Here is a 19,627-nt window from a genome sequence, read left to right on the forward strand (position 1 = left end):
CAAACGTCGAATGGAAGCAACACAAGTCTTCGTGCGAGGTTTTATTCCCCCCCAACCTAATTTTACGAAACTGGTCGAAAATGACTCGGGCAATTATGCTAGCGGTCCAGCAAAATGACAGAAACGGAGTTAGCCCACTCTCGTTTCTCAGTCGCCGCGAAACGACCGCCGGCGTGACGCCGCATCTCTCGTCCGCGCTTCAGATAATGATGCTGAGCGACCCGGAGGTGGAGAGCGCCGTTTTGATCAGCTCGGACGAGGGGGCCAGCTTCGACAAGCATCTCATTAGCTTCAACGTCCTCAGCCTCCTCTTCCATCCGGCGCAGGAGAACTGGATCCTGGCCTACAGCCACGACAGCAAGGTGGATTTTCAAGAGTCGAACCGCCGGCCAAAGTGTTTTAGCTCGTCGTCTGCGTCCTCGCTGTTGTTACCGTCGCTTTTATCTTGCAGCTGTACAGCTCCATGGACTTCGGGAAGAAGTGGCAGCTCGTGCACGAAAACGTGATGCCGGGACGATTCTACTGGTACGGACGCGCGCACCCGTTGACGGGTACAAGCGAACAAACGCCAGTGTGAGAGCCACGCTGGAAAGAAAAAAAAAAATGGATTTACGCTGTGAAAGTGAATTTGGCAATGAAGAAAAAAATCAAGTTGTCAACTGGAAGTTCAAGTCAAGACGTAACGTTTACATAGATCATAGATATATTTTCTAGATTCGAGGCGTAAAGTTTATGTGCGGCCTATTTGTTGATTTCCTTCGAGAACATGTTTTGGATAGTTGGAACAGTACATGAATAAATTCAAAGTTGTATATATTTTTGGATAAAATATATAAGCTCATTTTTACATCAAAGTCGTAATTATTGCATGAATAAGATAAAATAAATAATAAATAAATATAATATTCATTAATAAATAAAATAAAATAAATGAATAAAACATTTTTATAAAGTCTTGACATTTTCAAATTCATAAGAAAAAAAAGTGTTTGCTGCATTTCAAAAAATAAATTAATACTGCAAGTAATGGCTCCCATTTTGTCGAAAAAAATATTTTTTAAAAAGTCATAATATTTTGACAATGTTTTGAAAATTAAAAAATGTTGTTTTTTTTAGATTTTAGTTGTAACAAATTGAGGAAAAAAGTTGACAGTGACATGAACAAAAAATAAGTTAAAAATTCAAAACTTGTATATCTTTTTAGGTGAAGAGTTACATATTTCCAAGTAAATATCTGTATATTATGCTGTAAATTGTATATATTCCAGGAAATAAATCTTAAACGAAAGTGATTTTATTATTTTAAATAATTTGATCTCAGAATTTTGAACTATTTCATGTGATTATTTGCGTTTTCTTTTCAGGGTGGCACTAACGCACTTTCGTGCAAAGTAGCTCAAATGGCCGTAACGTCCACTCGAAGTAATCCCATCCGTTTTTTTTCTTAGCTGCTTATCCTCACGAGGGTCGCGGGAGTGCTGGAGCCTATCCCAGCTTTCAACGGGCAGGAGGCGGGGTACACCCTGAACTTGTTCCCAGCCAATCGCAGGGCAGATAGAGACAACCAACCAATCGCACACACAATCACACCTATGGGCAATTTAGAGTGTCCAATTATTGTTGCATATTTTTTTTTGGGGGGGGGTGGGAGGAAACCGGAGTACCTGGAAGAAACCCACGCAGGCACGGGGAGAACATGCAAACTCCACACAGACGGGACCGGGATCGAACCCGGAACCTCAGAACTGTGAGACCAACATTTTACAGCTGATCCACCGTGCCTGAAGTAATCCGGTCCTCTGTTTTGATTTTTCGCCCTCCTTTTGAGCACGTGACGCAGTTTTTGGTCGTCGCCGCCATTTAGCCGGACTGCCCTCACGCGACCCAGCAAATCTCGACACCGGACCGGATTCCCCGCACGTCGCCACGCGCGTCGCCGCTGCGCCTGGAGTCGAAAGGAAATTGTTTGGGCGGCAATTTGATCCACGCTCACGAGCACCGCTTCAATCGGAACACTTACGCACTCGTAGCTCGCCGCGAAGCGCCCGGCGCGTCTTTTTGCCGCGCGGCGAACAATAATGCAATCATTTTAAAGTGCGTCACCTGCTGTTTCTTCCCCTTTTCCCGTTGTTTGCGTCCTGCGCCTTGCGAATCGAGAGGCGTAATGGGCAAGTCATTCCGCGGTTGAAAAACGGGTGCCTGTTGTCTCACGTTTACAAGGCTCTCCGTCTTCTGTTTCCTCCCGCCCAGGGCCGTCATGGGGCTGGACAGAGAGCCGGACGCGGTCCACATCGAGACGCGGGTCGCCAAAGGCCGTGAGTGCTGCGCGCCGAGGACCCCTCCCCTGCCCCCTCCCCGCGACCTCCCTTTTTATTCAGAGCGAGGTCGCCGGGCCGCTCTCGCTGAAGTGCAGTAAAGCAGAATAGCTTGCAGCCGACAAAAACTGCAAGGCTGTGGACGGATGTTTCTTCTACTCATCCCCCCCCCCCCGGCTGTGATGCACAGGTGTCAAACACAAGGCCTGGGGGGGGGGGGGGCACATCCTGGCCCACCGCGTGATCTCAACGTGGCCCGCGAAGGCAAATCACATGAGTCGACCTCCATGATTCTCGTGAAAATCTGTACTAAGATTTCAAATTGTGAGCTCATAAATGATAACTGTGCGATATGAGCATTTTTGTGTTCCCAAAAAAGAACAATCCTTGCAAAACCCTTCATTGATGATTCCAAAACTAGCTCATAAACCCATCCATTCATTTTCTTAGCCGCTCATCCTCACGATGGTCGCATGGAGTGCTGGAGCCTATCCCGGCTGTCAACGGGGTACACAACCTGAACCAGTTTCCAGCCAATCGCAGGGCACATAGACACAATCACACCTAGAGGAAATTTAGAGTGTCCAAGGGTGTACCCCGCCTCCTGCCTGTCGACGGCTGGGATAGGCTCCAGCACTCCCTGCGACCCTCGTGAGGATAAGCGGCTAAGAAAATGGATGGACGTTTTTGGGATGTGGGAGGAAACCGGAGTGCCCGGAGAAAAGCCACGCAGGCACGGGGGAGAACGTGCAAACTCCACACAGGCGGGGCCGGGATCAAACCCGGGTCCTCAGAACCGTGAAGCCAACGCTTTACCAGCTGATACACCGTGCCGCCCTAGCGCATAAATGTCATGTATAAATATGATGAGGTAAGTTGCTATAGTTTCTACAGTGAAGTAACACAGTGCAGTCGTCCTGTCCCATGTGGAGAAAAACACCCCCAAAGCACGATGCTACCACCCTCATGCTTCACAGTAGGGATGGTGTTCTTGGGATGGAACTCATCATTCGTCTTCCTCCAAAAACGGTTTCTGGAATTATGACCAAAAAGTTCAATTTTTGGTCTCATCTGACGACAAAACTTTCTCCCATGACTCCTGTGTATCATCCAAATGGTCATTGGCAAACTTAAGACGGGCCTTGACATGTCCTGGTTTAAGCAGGAGAACCTTCCGTGCCATGCATGATTTCAAACCATGACGTCTTTGTGTATTACCAACAGTTACCTCAGAAACGGTGGTCCCAGCTCTTTTCAGGTCATTGACCAAGTCCTGGCATGTAGTGCTGAGCTGATTCCTCACCTTTGTTAGGATCATGGAGACCCCACGAGGTGATATTTTGCACGGGGCTCCACTCCGATCGAGATTGACCGTCAAGTTTTTCTCATGACGCCTCCCAACAGTGGACCTTTTTCCACCAAGATGCTCGGCAATTTCTCCGTCGCCCTTTCCAGCCGTTGGAGTTGTACAATTTTGTCTCTGGTGTCTTTGGACGGCTCTTTTGTCTTGGCCATGTTACAATTTTGAGTCTTACTGATTGTCTGGGGGTGGACAGGTGTCTTTATTCAGCTAACGACCCCGGACAGGTGCATCTGATTCAGGTCTTTGAGGGTCAGAATTGTAGCTGATAGACAGGTGTTCAAATACTTATTTACAGCTGTATCATACATTGTGATTTCTGGATTTTTCTTTTTCGATGATCTCTCTCACAGTGGACACGCACCTACGATGAAAATTTCAGACTCCTCCATGATTTCTACGTGGGAGAACTTCCAGTATAGCAGGGTGTTCAAATACTTATTTTCTTCACTGTGTGAGAAAAGTGTCAATAAAATGTTTGAAAAAACCAGGAACTCTTCGTCTACACCTTGGACTGGCCCTCGCTAGCTGGGCACAAACAGTCAAGCCCGTGAAGAACATGACATACCTGGCGAACGTCACGAGATTCCGGTTTTCCGATATTTCCCTTCCAAGCGCGGAGTTTCCCTTTTAAAGATTCGATGACCTCCGAGCGCGCTCCCGCACGGCATCTCCAGCGCGCCCGCACGCGCGACCTCGGGCTCGACCCCCGTAATTTCCTCCCCGTTGATTTCCATTTTTTTTCGCGGTTCTTCGCAGGCGCTCAGTACGTGAAGTGCCGAGCCCAGCGGTGCACGGAGGCCAACAGGCAGTACCTCTTCCCGGGATACGTCGACACCAACTCGCTGGTCGTGCAGGACGAATACGTTTTCACTCAGGTCTGTTCGGCGAGAGCAAACGTTGTCCATTTCGTTGCACTCGGAGGTCGTCTTTCCATTTTTTTTTTTCGATATCCGATTCATACTTTTACATCAAAATCCTCATAATGGCTTCCTGAAACCAGGCGCTTTGTGATTATGTTTCATCTCATCTTCATCGTCACGGCGCACTCTCGTTTCCAAAATCCAAACAAAAGCGTTTCTGACGAGAAAGAAGGTAGAAAATGAGCTGCGATTTTTTTTTTCTTTTTGCCGTTCCATTGGCGTTTAATTCCAATTAGACGTCGGGGCCGTTATGAGAATGAAATTTTTCCAAGTGACCTCCGCTCTCATCGATTTGCATCCGCCGCCCGTTTGCAGACTCGCCGCATTCGGTCACGCGCGTTCTGCTGAATTTAAGCGCGAGCGACAAACAAAAAAAAAAAACAAGAACAACGCAGTGGGACGTATTTACATATTTCGGGGCCGAGCTTCTCAAACTGGTCGACACCCCCCCCCCTCCTCCATTTTGACCACCACACAATCAAGATATTTTCTAAATGCGTGATTGAAGATAAAGAACCTTTCCGACAGGGGGTCTTAAGCTCAGCCCCCCCTTAGCTACATTTGCTAACGACCTCAAACAGGTGCATCTGATTCAGGATAACCCTTGGAGTGGAGGTGGACTTTTAAAGGGGGACTAACAGGTCTTTGAGGGTCATAATTCTAGCTGATAGGCAGGTGTTCAAATACTTATTTACAGCTGTGTCACACAAATAAATCGTTAAAAAAAATCATACATAGTGATTTCTGGATTTTTCTTTTTAGATGATCTCTCTCACAGTGGACACGCACCTCTGCGATTTCTAAGTGGGAGAAGTTGCGATATGGCAGGGTGTTCAAATACTTATTTTCTTCACTGTATATAGATATTGAGAGAGAGAGCGAGGTGGTCATTCAACAAAATTTCATTTAGCAAAGGTGAAATTGCGAGCGCGACGTCGGACTCGCGGTCGACTTTCCGGTGACTTTCATTGCCGGAGGTGGGGAAGGGGGGGGGGCTTTTGGATTATTTAACTTGACAAAGAGTAATGAGGTTATCGATCGGGGGCCACGACGAAATCTGCGGTCTTCGACGCCTCGGCGGTCCCACGAGAAAATAAGGAACGGCCGGGGGGCGCAACATCCTCAAAAACGCGGCCGCGGAAACGACGACTCATTGATTTTCGATAGATTATTCTATTAGAGCCGTAATGTAGTACGCGGGTGGGGGCGGGGGGTGGGGGTGGGGGACAAACACCATCCTTCTAGTTGATTGGAAAATAAGCGAGCCGGCGTTGGCCCGGAGCCTCTAAAATGGATGGGAAAGCGCGAGCGAGTGCATTAAGGTCCTCCAGACGCGCCGTAGATAAAGTCAACATCATTTCCAGCGCCTCTTAGCGCGGGGACTAATTGAGATGATGACGAGCGATTCCGTCGCGCTCGCGTTTCGCCGAGCTCTCGACGCCGCGCGGTCGGGAACCGCGAAATAAATACGGTACGCCTCCTTCAGGAGACGCGCTTGAACTCGGTGTCCTTGTTTTCCAGTAACTCGGGTGCCTGGAAATTCTCTCATATAATGTCTCAGGGAGAACTGATGGGGGGGTTCACTTGTCCCATTTCTTTTCAGTTTTTAAATATCAGACGAGCCTCCACAGATATGAAAACAAAGTTGTGCTCATGTCGTGTCAGGTTACCAAGCGAAGAAGCAAAGAGTGTCGCTGTCAAAAGTTTGGCAACGCCACACTCGCCCCAGTTGTTATTGACACGTTGAAAGCGGCCCGGTCTCATTTCGCCGTCGGTGCCGGATTCCGCCGCCCGTCAAACCCGCGAGTCTCTCCCCGACTCGAAAAACACCTTCTGAACCCCGCCTGCGCTCCGCCGACGGGGGTTTGTCACTTTCCTCCAGGACCGCCGCAGAAGCGTTCTCGCTGAACACGTGGCCCTCCTTTGCGCTGCCATCTTTTCTCGCGCGCGGTACGGCGCCGTGCGGAAATATCGACGATGTAATGCGTCCCCCGGGGACGGCGCCGCGCTCAGATGTTCAACAGACTGTCAATCAAAAAACAGTACTTTGAGCTGGGAAAAAAAAAAAAAACTGTATGTAACTTCGTCGGCACGTTGGAACTTTGAAGATTGAGCCCCCGGTGGGTGGAAATGATCCCGACGGGTCGCCGCAGGAGTTTTTTTATTTTTCCCACGCTGCGGCTGCGACAACGAGGCGCTCCAAAGTGGCCGCGCCAGAACAAAGCCCAGACGCTGCATATCAAGTCAGACTTGGGGGGAAAAAAAAAAAAAAAAGTAACAAAAAAAAAAAAAATCCACCATCCTCTCTCCTCTTCATCCTCTTCTGCGTTCCTCTGTATGAGATTTGCTCACTCAGGGGCGACAACGAGGCGCTCTAAAGCGGACGTACCGAGGGGTACTTTCGGGGTGTAGGCGGCGCTCGCTAGCGAACCCCACTTTACAATTGCGGTACGCTAATTGGAACAAAGTTTCGCAGGTTTTTATGCAGTGAGCGAGGTTTTAGTCTTACCCCCTAAAATCAGGAAAAACACTTTTACGCGACATCTCCATGGACGACTTTTAGAACGATGCAAATGACAAAAAATTTCCTCACACACTTGATGTCGATTGTTCGCATGCAAACCATTAGAAATGTAACATTTTTCCATTAACATCCATCCATCCATTTTCTTTGCCGCTTATCCTCACGAGGGTCGCGGGGAGTGCTGGAGCCTATCCCAGCCGTCAACGGGCACGAGGCAGGCGGGGTACACCCTGAACTGGTTGCCGGCCAAACGCAGGGCACATGGAGACAAACATTCGCACCTAGCGGCAATTATGAGTCTGCAATTGATGCTTCCATCCAATTTCTTTGCTGCTTATCCTCACGGGGGTCACGGAGAGTGCTGGAGCCTATCACAGCCGTCAACGGGAAGGAGGCGTGGTACAACCTGAACTGGTTCCAGCCAATCGCAGGGCACATGGAGACAAACAGCCACACTCACGATCACACCTTGGGGCAATTTAGAGTCTCCAATTGATCCATCCATTGATTTTCTTAGCCGCTTATCCTTATCCTTGCCTAGACACCGTTTGACCTTCCTTTATTCTTCTTTTCCGCCTCACGTTCTGCCTGATTTTTTCCACACCACTTTCCATTTTGCGGTTTAACATGAAACGATTTGCAGACCGTCGCGACGAAAAGGTGACGCCGGTGAATTTTGCTTTTTCCGTTGCCAAGGTAACCAAGTCGGGCCGAGCCAGCTATTTCGTGTCCTACATGAGAGAACCTTTCAAACGCATGCAATTACCCAAATATTGTCTGCCCAAGGTAAGTACCAACAGGTACTGTACTTGCTGAACAATCCTGGATTGATTTATTTTATGTTAAATGCCCCCCCCCCAATAGAAAGTTTTGAATGGGTTTTAACATTTTAATTAAAAGTGTGAGAGTCATTTGAGGCGTTATAATTCATCACTTTTTAATCATATTAACAAAAAATATGGACTTGAAGCAAGGTTCTTCCAAGGTTGAATGAACGGTCATATCTGAATAGGGATGTCCCAATTAATTTCTCCTTTTGAATTTTTATAATAATAATAATAACAATAATCCATCCATGAATTCTTTGCCGCGTATCCTCACAAGGGTCACGGGGAGTGCCGGAGCCTATCTCAGCTGTCAACGGGCAGGAGGTGGGGTACACCCTGGACTGGTTGGCAGCCAATCACAGACAATAATCCATCTAATACAATTTGTTAATTTTGCTTTATTTATTTATTTATTATTGATAACATGATGTTTATTCAGATTTATGAGGGATAGACTTTTGTCCTTGTTACATTTTTTTTTGTTTTGTTTTTTGTGAATGGTATAAATTTGTACAGAATTTGAGACAACGGTTAGCAACAACGGTTAGCGCGCTAGCAATTATCATTTAAGCAAAAAAATGCATACTACAATTAGGCTAATTTATACTTATCGTGTTATACTATATGTATAACTTATCTAACAGCGACTTTAAAATGAATACTGATGCTCCATTGTCATTTTTGACAAAGTTTATCACTGGCCCAACAATGCGTCCATCTCCAATAAACGTCCGTGTGAAACATGGGTTCCGGTGTCACAAACGTTTCTGGGCCAAACAGTTTTTATTTTTTGGACCCTGCGCAGCTGTTTGGATGAAATTATTGTGTCGATTTAGCCAAATTATTCTATTTTGCTGTTTTCCGAGAATAACCATAAGGCTTAAAAACAGGAGTTTTAAATGCAACGTGCGTCTGAAAATCCGCTTCTGTAATGATGCGCCATAAATTCGGGTACTGAAAAAAAATTCCATGTCGTATGAGTGTTGATGAAAAATTGTGCTCGCTTTAAAAAAAAAAAAATCCTTTTGATAATCACTCCCAATGAATACGTGAAGTTCCCAGGCCCGGTTTGAAAATATCAATAAGCCCATTGGAATTTTCCAGACTTCGTGAGTCCATCCAAAACTTGCGTCCCATCACTTTGTGGCCTTCCCGCGCAGGACATGCACATCATCAGCACGGACGAAAAGCAGGTGTTCGCCGCCGTCCAGGAGTGGAACCAGAACCGCACGTACAGCCTGTACATCTCGGACTCGCCTGGCGTCTACTTCACCCTCTCGCTGGAAAATCTGAGGACCAGCAGGGGACCCACTGGAAACCTGCTGGTCGACTTCTACAAGGTAGCCGACTTTGCCTGCTTAATATTTTTCGTCCTCTGCGAAAATCGATTCCACCGCTATCGTGTCGCAATAAGAGGTGGGCGCGTCGATATTGCGCCAGGCCGCTCATTTCCCATCTGTTTCTTTGAACAAATATTAATATTACCTCGCAAATATTTGGTGCACATAGATCACTTTCAAGTGTTCCGGATCGCTTACGTCAGGGGGTGTCAAACTCATTTTCCCTCGCGGGCCACGATCTTGTTCCGGTTTCCCTCAGAGGGCCGTTCTGACTGTGGAACAAAAATATTTGATCAACTCATCATATTTCCATAATCAATTTATGAACTAGTTTTGGAATCAGAAATCAAGGGTTATGTGTTTTTCAAATATTCATGTTTGGTAACACAAAAATGCTTGTAATATCTCAACTTTATCATTTATGATATATCCATCCATTTTCTTTGCCGCTTATCCTCACAAGGTTCGCGGGGAGTGCTGGAGTCAATCCGGGCTGTCAACGGGCAGCAGGCGGGGTACGCCCTGAACTGGTCGCCAGCCAATCTCAGGGCACATAGAGACAGACAGTTGCACACTCAATCATTCACACCTAGGGGCAATTTAGAGTGTCCGATTATTGTTGCATGTGTTTGGGATGGGTGGCACGGTGGTTCAGCTGGTAAAGCATTGGCCTCACAGTTCCAAGGTCCCAAGTTCAATCCCGGACCCGCCTGTGTGGAGTTTGCATGTTCTTCCCGTGCCTGCGTGGGGTTTTTGCGGGCACTGCGGTTTCCTCCCACATTCCAAAAACATGCAACATTAATTGGACACTCTAAAATTGTCCCTAGGTGTGATTGTGAGTGTGGGTGTTTGTCTGTATGTGCCCTGTGATTGGCTGGGAACCAGTTCAGGGTGTACCCCGCCTCCTGCCCGTTGACAGCTGGTATAGGCTACGGCACTCCCTGCGACCCTCGTGAGGATAAGTGGCGAAGAAAATGTATGGATGGATGTTTTTGGGATGTGGGAGGAAAGAGGAGTACCCGGAGAAAACCCATGCAGGCACGGGGAGAACATGAAAACTCCACACAGGCGGGGCTGGGATCGAACCTGGTCCCTCAGAACTGTGAGGCCAACGCTTTACCAGCTGCACCACTTTGCCGCCCATTTACGATATACGTACATTTGAAATTTTGGGATAGATTTTTACAACAATCAATTGACAATTGACCCTCGAGGTTTGGCTTCGCGGTCCACATAAAATCATGCGGCGGGCCAGATCTGGCCCCCGGGCCTCGCGTTTGACACCGGCGACTCACGCCAACCACAGGGCGCTGATACGGGCCCCGCGTACGCCAGTGCCTCAACGCTGGTCCTTGCGAAACCTGCGACGTGACACCCAACGCGCGACTTGTCTCCATGCTACGAAGGCCTGGAAGGGACAAACAAAACACAGAATTGTGAAACACTTTAAACATTGCACAAAATACAAAACTACATACGAAACGGGACATTCACCAAGCACGCTTTTTGCGTCTGAAGATCACGTGCGGCGAAACCTTTCTGCGACTGTCCAGGTGGAGGGGATCAACGGCATGTACCTGGCCAACAAGCTGGTGGACGGCCGCGTCAAGACGTTCATCACCTACAACAAAGGGCAAACGTGGGCGCTGCTGCCGGCGCCCGCCACCGACGTGGCCGGGAACGACATCCGCTGCGTGACGGTGAGCCGGCGAGACCTCTCGGGAAGCGACGCTGACCTTTCGGCCTGTTTTTTTTTCATTCCCCACCCATCCGCGCCCCGAATTGGCAGCAAGGCCGGTCGTGAGGGGGGGGTCGTTGGGTTCCTCCTCCCGCCGGAATAGTTTTATCATCCTGTGTAAGTCACGGCGTGTCGGCGGGTGGCGTTTTCCGGGGTGCAGACACCCCATTAACCTGCGTGACTTCAATTGGGCTAATGAATGTTAGATTACACTCAATTATATTACGTGGCAGAGTGTTGACAGCGAGTCAGCGGGTGAGGTGGCAACATTTTTTTTTCTCACCATATGAATTATGGCGAACCTCGATACCTTTTTACCTCACGCTGCGGTTGCTATTTTGGGAAATGTAGTCGGACTTAATGAGGTCTAAGGCAAAAGAGAGAATGGAACAAAAAGAGAATGACACAACAAAACTATCCATCCATTTTCTTCGCCGCTTATCCTCACGAGGGTCACGGGGAGTGCCGGTGCCTATCCCAGCTGTCAACGGGCAGCAGGCAGGCGGGGTTACACCCTGAAATGATTGCCAGCCAATCGCAGGGCACATAAAGACGGACTCGCAATCACACCTACGGGAAATTTAGAGTCTCCAATTGCATGTTTTTGTGATGTGGGAGGAAACCGGAGTACCTGGAGGAGACCCACGCAGGGACGGGGAGAACATGCAAACTCCACACAGGCGAGTGCAGGATTGAACCTGGAACCTCAGAACTGTGACGCTTTACCAGCTGCACCACCGTGCCGCCCCAACAAAACTAGATAATAATGTAACATGGGAGTTATATGTATTATATTTATCGTAGGAGTCGCGAATGGTGTAGTGCTACACACGCCTGCCTTTGGTGCGGCCACCGTGGGATTGATTCCCGCTCAGTGATGGTGTCGATATCTGCCCCGCGACTGCCTGGCGACCAGTTTCTTGGTGTGGTACGCCTTTCGCCCAAAGCTAGCCGGGATAGGCTGCAGCTTTTCCGGAACCCTTGTGAGGATGAGCAGCTTGGATAATGACATGACATGTTCATAGTAGGGTTAGTAGTAGGTGAGTGTTGCTGTTTGTCTCCACGTGCCCTGCGATCGGCTGGCGACCAGTTCAGGGTGTAACCCCGCCTCCTGCCCGTTGACAGCTGGGATAGGCTCCAACACTCCCACGACCCTTGTGAGGATAAGGCGCTAGGTAAATGAAATGGATGGATATTTATAGTAATCTAATCTAGTCTTTTCTGTACTCTACTGTAATTTTAACTTTGAAACATTTTGGGGGCGCAGTCGATCAACTAGTAAAGTGTTGGCCTCACAGTTCTAAGGTCCCGGGTTTGATCCTGGATCCGCCTGTGTGGAGTTTGCATGTTCTCCCCGTGCCTGCGTGGGTTTCTTCCAGGTACTCCGGTTTCCTCCCACATCCCAAAAACATGCAATTGGAGATTCTAAATTGCCCGTAGGTGTGATTGTGAGTACCTCTCTATGTTTCCCCGCGACTGGCTGGCAACCAGTCCAGGGTGTACCCTGCCTCCTGCCCCTTGACAGCTGGGATCGGCTCCGGCACTCCCCGTGACCCTCGTGAGGATAAGCGGCAAAGAAAATGGGTGGATGGATTTTAAAGATTTGGAAACATACTGGAAAAATTTGCAAGTATAGGAAAAGACGAAAAATGCTAATCCTGTGCAACAGCTTAAATGTTTATTTTGTATACATTTGGATCTTTTATTGAATTTGAATCAATAATCATGTTTTCAATACTGCCCATGATTGATGTTCCCACTGTAAAAAAAATTTTTCAAAAAGAGTCCGTGTTGTAGAGTTGACTCCCACAACAGAAAAAAAAGATTTAAAAAAAAATTGTTTAATTTTTTGATTTCCATATTCAATTTATGAACTAGTTTTGGAATCAGAAATCAAGGGTAATGTGTTTTTAAAAAAAAAATAAAAATAAAAGACAGAAGAAGAAGAATGATGTATATGATTTAACGCGGCCACAATAGATTAGCATCTCCTCCAGCATTTTTTCACTTTGTTGCAGAGATGAGCCCAATGGTGACCTCTGACCCCTCCCCCACCGCACCACCCGCCTTCGCCTCCTCCCTGACCATATCGATCTTTTCCAATATACTCCATTATGGAGTGAGAATGATTTTACGTTTTTTGGCCTCGCATCCTGGGAGACTTTAATTACACGCTTGTTTGCGTTTAAAAGAAAAAAAGGGGAGGGAGGGGGGGGCGATTAAAAGCCCTTAATTTCCTCATTGTTTTTTCTTTTTCTTTTTTTCTGGGAGACAGCAAACATCTTTTGTTTCCTCCCAGAAATCGAGAGAACCTTTCTCGGGTGTTGTAGGCCGGGGTCGCTTCCGACTAGTAATTGTGGCCTGATGTGATATGAGTATATTAATCACAATTTTTTTGACAGCCTTTTTGTTCGTTACATCTTCACCTGGAAATGTCTGAGAATCCCTACACGTCCGGACCCATCACCAGCAAAAAGTCCGTTCCGGGAATTATTGTGGCGACAGGTAAAAAAAATATATATTATTTATGAATTAATAACATATGATACATAATGTCTTCTTGTGTTTTATATTATTATTATCATTATATTCTCATGACAGTCCTCATTTTGATGAACAAATAATCATGAAAACAAAAATACTTTCCACTTTCACTTTTCATTATGGCCAAAATAAAATCTCAAATTTTGAAATCTCATCATTTGAAAAACTACCGTAATACCCGGCCAATAAAATGCGACTTTTTTTCACAGCCGCGACGCTAGTTAGCGCTAGCCCCGCCACGTTAGGATTAGCGTTAGCGCCGCCGTGTTAGCGTTAGCACCGCCGCGTTAGCATTAACAGCGCCGCGTTAGGGTTAGCACCGCCACGTTAGCATTAGCAACACCGCTATAGCATTAGCGTTAGCGCCGCCATGTTAGCGTTAGCACCGCCGCGTTAGCGTTAACTGTGCTGCGTTAGGGTTAACAGCGCCGCGTTAGGGTTAGCACCCCCACGTTAGCATTAGCGCCACCGCCATGTTAGCATTAGCGCCGTGGCGCTAGTGTTAAACTCTTTCTCTATACTGAGGCTTATCACCAGGTGCGCTCTGTAGGCCGGGAATTACGGTATATTAAAAAAAAAAACTAAAATCATTAATTTATTCCATCTTATCTCTTCATTTTACCAATTAAACAATAAAACTGCTGATGTTCAACGATAACCTGCAATGATTAAACAACAGAGGATACCTGAGAGAAATAAAATGGACGTCAGTCGTTCAGCGCCGGCCCTCATCGGGGTCACGAGCGACAATCGGTCCTCCGATCGCACCGGGGGCAAAATACTCAAATTTGCTCCCGTTGTCAATATTTGTGTACTGCACGCTTTCAAAAGCCATTTTTTTCCCATCATACGATAAAACACGGCCTCTTTTTGCCTCCAAGCTTGAATTTCCGTCGACAACATAAAGTTGCATTAATGTGTCCTCTGTTGGGGAATGGGGCCGTACACCAAATAATTCAATATTTTATCAGCTGATGCTGCATTTAAGTCTATTGTGTGTCCCCCCCCCCTCCCCCAGTGTGAAATGATCATTTTTCTCTCTCGCTCTCCTTTCAACTAGGGAATATTGGAACGGAATTGTCCTCTGCCAACCTTGGCATGTTCATAACGTCTGACGCGGGAAATAGCTGGCGACAGGTGGGCGTGTGCGCACAAATGCACTTAGCACTTAAGAACCCCCCCCCCCAAAAAAAAAAAAAAAAAAAAAAAACATAAAAAATTGGGTGTCATTAGCACAACTGTTGTTTTTCCTTCTGCGTGCGAAGATATTTGATGAAGAGCACAACATTTGGTTCCTGGACAACGGAGGAGCTTTGCTGGCGGTGCTGCACGCGCCAACGCCGATTCGACACTTGTGGTGCGTACACCTAAATATATATTACAAAGTTATGAAAGTTTTTGTTGTTTTTGTCCAAGTTTGCATAAGGAGTATGCGTTAGCGCCCCGCTTGATGGAAACTTTTATTCAATATCCTTAATAACTAGTTTAAAATATCCAAGTACCGTAATTCACAGCTTACAAAGCGCACTTGGTTATAAGCCTCGGTACACAGAGCACACTAGTACCGTAATTTCTGGCCTACAAGCCACAACTTTTTTCAGACCCATACAACCGTGCGGTTTATGTGGTGATGCGGCGCTAGCGTTAAACTCTTTCTGTGTACCAAGGCTTATAACCAGGTGCACTAACGCTACCCCCGCGCTAACGCTAGCAGCCTCAGCAGTGAATTGTCTGACTAATGATGACAGAGTATACTAGTGCCGTAATTTCCGGAATACAAGCCGTGACTTTTTTCACACGCTTTCAACCCTGTGGTTTATGTGGTGATGCGGTGCTAGCGTTGAACTTTTTCTGTGTACCAAGGCTTATAACCAGGTGCACTAACACTAGCGCAGTACTAGCGTTACACTCTTTCTGTGTACTGAGACTTATGACCAGTGTGCTAACGCGTTAAACTTTTTCTGTGTACTGAGGCTTATAACCTGGTGCGCTAATGCTAGCAGCTTCGGTACACAGAAAGAGTGTAACGCTAATGCGGCGCTAGCGTTACGCTCTTTCTGTGCACCGAGGGTTATATGCAGGTTTGCTAACGCGTTAAATTCTTTCTGTGTCCCAAGACTTATAACCAGGTGCGCTAATGCTAGCGCCGCGCTAACCCTAGCGCCGCATCACCGCATAAACTGCACAGTTGAAAAGAATCGCAGCTTGTAGGCCGGAAATTACAGTACGAGTATACTCTGTCCTCATTAATCAGACAATTCACTGCACAAGTAGAATAACTAGGACCCAAAAGTACAGTAGAGCAACTTGCATATGTTCTATTGGTTAAATTCTTTTGACATTACTGCACACTAGTAGGGTAACTTTGGCATACTAATCGGACATCTACAAGTTCAGGTGAAATTACATACTAAAAGGCCAAAAGGGGCACTAGTATTATGGGAAAAAAAATATTGATGAAGATTCTAGTGGTTCTCGTGCACTAACTCTCTACTACGAATCTATACACGGTAAGATGGATATCAAGAATATCAAATAAATACTCATATGGCTTTTTATGTTTAATACTGAAATGGTTACACACATTTTGTTGGAGATTCTGTACACTAGTGTGACACCTTGGGTGCACTATTAGGGCAACTACATGTTACTAGCATGGGAAAAGAGCAACTGCATGCTACCAGCACTGCACTAGGGCAACTACATGATACTAGTATGGGAAAAGAGCAACTGCATGCTACCAGTACTGCACTAGGGCAACTACATGTTACTAGTATGGGAAAAAAAACAACTGCATGCTACCAGTACTGCACTAGGGCAAGTACATGATACTAGTATGGGAAAATAGCAACTGCATGCTACCAGCACTGCACTAGGGCAACTACATGTTACTAGTATGGGAAGAAGCAACTGCATGCTACTAGTACTACACTAGGGCAACTACATGTTACTAGTATGGGAAAAGAGCAACTGCATGCTACTAGTACTGCACTAGGGCAACTACATGTTACTAGTATGGGAAAAAGCAACTGCATGCTACGAGTACTACACTAGGGCAACTACATGTTACTAGTATGGTAAAAGAGCAACTGCATGCTACTAGTACTGCACTAGGGCAACTACATGTTACTAGTATGTGAAAAGAGCAACTAGTGACATGATATCGTTCTGGTGGTTAACATCTACTACTTTACTAGTAGTATTCAACAAGCAGATGTCCACTAGTGTGCAGTTTTGCCTCACTAGTAACATGTCGTTGGCGATATTAGCATGGCAGGGTTGTCCACGTTAGTAGTGAGACGCAGTCATTTCACTTGTGTCTTACTATTGAGGACAAACACTGCATCGTACTAGTAGCCCGACCAGAAAACAGCTAACAGTATAAATGCCCAAAAGACCAATTTTACGGTTCCTCAACTGTCACGATCGCTTCCAGCAAATAGTCAGTTGCAGCCGGCTAGCCGAGCGCTTTTATGTACGTGGCTGTGGAGGGGGGGGCTAAAAACGGGAAAACGACCTCCTCGCTGCGCCAGCTCGGTAACGCCGTCTACTTTTGGCGTCCCCGCGCTCGCTAGCACCACCACCCCCCCCCCATTTGTCAAAAGTGATGAAGCTGCTCCAGAGGCCCAAATCTATTTGGAGTCCTACAACCTGAGTCATATCTCTCTTTGCGGGCGTTTTGTCACTTGAAAGTGGGAGGAACATTTATCCTTGTGCTTTTTTTTGGGGGGTGGGGGTGTCCTGAAATGTTCTCACCTTGAGCCGCATCCAAGGCGCTTCATTTGATCAATCTCTACAGTATTTGCAAAACAACAAGCGTTTCTCATATTTCACTTCACCCCACCCCTCGTTTCTCTCGTTGTTGAATGTTCCACTCGGGGACGTCGCACTCTATCGCGTCACATGAAGGATCAGTCTGGACGAAGGCAAGAAGTGGGACCGTCACACTTTCTCCCTGGCGCCTCTCTACGTGGACGGGGTGCTGATGGAGTCGGAATCGGACAATCACATCATCACGTGAGCAACGGGAAGTCATTGAGCGCCTATCAGACGGCAAGGGACTGAACCGGCGCCAGTAATGGAGGACTTTACTTAAGGCGCTAGAGCCTATTTGACTGAAACGTAGAAGAATTTATTTGAAGAATTTAGAATTAGAAGATTTTTTGGGGGAAAATTATAGTATTGCTGTTTCCATCACAGAACATTGTCTTGAAAAAAAATTGTCCTCCATATTGTATCAAGTGTTGGTGGCTCGCTCGTTGTCGGGAAACTATAGCCTTAGTGCCTGTCTGACTTCTTGTTCCGATCAACGGGCCAGTCGTGACTAAACCCTACGAACTTTCACCGCCAACGAGCAACCAAGTTAACGTTTGACGTCATCGATTCTGTGCATTTGACACAATTTATCGTCCTTATTGGAAACGGATTTTGCGTGTCATCCCGTAGTTTCTTTGGACACTTCAGCCATCGGTCGGAGTGGCAGCTGATGAAGATCGACTACAAGGGCCTGTTCAGTCAGAGGTGCATGGACGGAGACTACCAGACATGGTCCCTGCACAACAAGGTAGCGGGAAGAATTCTTTTGACGCGTTCCTACAACACATTTGTTTTCCTTAGTTCTCACGCTCGCATAGATCCACCAAGCCGTTTGCTCTTGCTTATCTGGGCTCGGGTCGCCGGAGCAGCAGAAGCCCAGACTTCCCTCTCTCCGGCCTCTCGTGGGGGGGATCCCGAGGTGTTCCCAGGCCGGCCAGGAGACATCATCTATTTTAGTGTGTCCTGGGTCGACCCCAAGGTCTCCTCCAGAAGACCTCATAAAGGGAGGCGTCCGGGGGGCATCCAAACCTGATGCCTTAGCCACCTCATCCCCTCCTGAACGACTAAATTTACACCGCATCTCTAAAGAAACCTGGACACCCGGCAGAGGAAACTCATTTCAGCCGCTTGTATCCGCAATCTTGTTCTTTCAATCACAGCCTACAGCCCTTGACCACAGTTGAGGGTTGGAAGGTAGATCGACCGGTGAATCCAGAGCTTTGCCTTTGGACTCAGCCTCATCTTCACCACGATGGCCCGATGCAGCTTTCGCATCACTGCAGACGCTGCACCGATCCACCTTTTGATCTTCTGCTGCATTCGTCCCTCACTTGTGAATAAGACCCCAAGACACTTGAACGCATCCACTTGGTGTCATGGTCCTGTCGGTCCAGCCCTGGTTGGGTGGGTGCCAGCACACCTGCGCCTCATCCTCGCTGATTCACCCCGGTATTTATAGGACCCAGGGGACCACTGGTCTTCGCCAGATCGTCGGAACTCATGCCCCGTTCCTGCACTCCCGTACTCTTGATCGTCAACTCTGGTGTACCGACCTCCGTCTGTCCTCCGACTGACCCCATAAGCCTGACGTCTTTGATACTCCTGCCTTCTCGGATCGATCTTCCGTGTACCGACCCCTGCCTGCCCGCGGACCTGCTGTCTACGCCCGACGTCCTGATTACCGCTGCCCCAGTTGACTGTCTGCCTGATCCCCGACTTTGGACCGAATAAACACTTTTGCCGAACTACCTTTGCGTCTCCGGGGTCCTGCATTTGGGTCCTCCTCCCTTATACCAATATACTCCCTCTCTCGTCTCTGAACAAGTCCAAACCATCGAAGTCTGCTCTCTCTGACCTTGTCTCCAAAACATCCAACTTTGGCTGTCCCTCTAATGAGCTCGTTTCTAATCCTATCCAACCTGTTCGCACCAAGCGAGAACCTCAACATCTTCATTTCTGCCACCTCCAGGGCTGCTTCCTGTTGTTTCTTCAGTGCCGCCGTCACTAGTCCGTACATCACCGCCGTTTTGCACACTTTGCCCCCCATTGCAGAAAAATCCCTCCACCCTTTTCCGACTAAGGACCGATGGCCTCAGATTTGGAAGCGCCGATTTACATCCCAGCTGCTTCACACTCAGCTTGAAACCGCTCCAGCGAGAGAAGATCGCAGCTTGATGCAGGCATCAGAACCACATCATCTGCACAAAAAAAAAAAAAAAACTGTGATACAATTTTCTATT

The 19,627-nt window shown here is 47.3% G+C and overlaps 1 protein-coding gene across 1 annotated transcript in view; it reads left to right on the forward strand.

Moving 5' to 3' along the window:
• Positions 1–19,627, forward strand: part of sorcs3b (sortilin related VPS10 domain containing receptor 3b) — a 63,657-nt gene that overhangs the window by 27,039 nt on the left and 16,991 nt on the right. Inside the window, exons 4-15 of the mRNA XM_061837741.1 lie at positions 204–362; positions 452–525; positions 2,251–2,315; positions 4,435–4,553; positions 7,819–7,908; positions 9,110–9,289; positions 10,843–10,989; positions 13,430–13,532; positions 14,632–14,708; positions 14,837–14,928; positions 17,481–17,588; positions 18,018–18,135. Of these exons, the coding sequence (XP_061693725.1) occupies positions 204–362; positions 452–525; positions 2,251–2,315; positions 4,435–4,553; positions 7,819–7,908; positions 9,110–9,289; positions 10,843–10,989; positions 13,430–13,532; positions 14,632–14,708; positions 14,837–14,928; positions 17,481–17,588; positions 18,018–18,135 (1,332 nt within the window). The remainder of the gene's footprint in view (positions 1–203; positions 363–451; positions 526–2,250; positions 2,316–4,434; positions 4,554–7,818; positions 7,909–9,109; positions 9,290–10,842; positions 10,990–13,429; positions 13,533–14,631; positions 14,709–14,836; positions 14,929–17,480; positions 17,589–18,017; positions 18,136–19,627) is intronic.

This window comes from Syngnathoides biaculeatus, chromosome 12 (assembly GCF_019802595.1).
Source record: "Syngnathoides biaculeatus isolate LvHL_M chromosome 12, ASM1980259v1, whole genome shotgun sequence".
Taxonomy (NCBI): domain Eukaryota; kingdom Metazoa; phylum Chordata; class Actinopteri; order Syngnathiformes; family Syngnathidae; genus Syngnathoides; species Syngnathoides biaculeatus.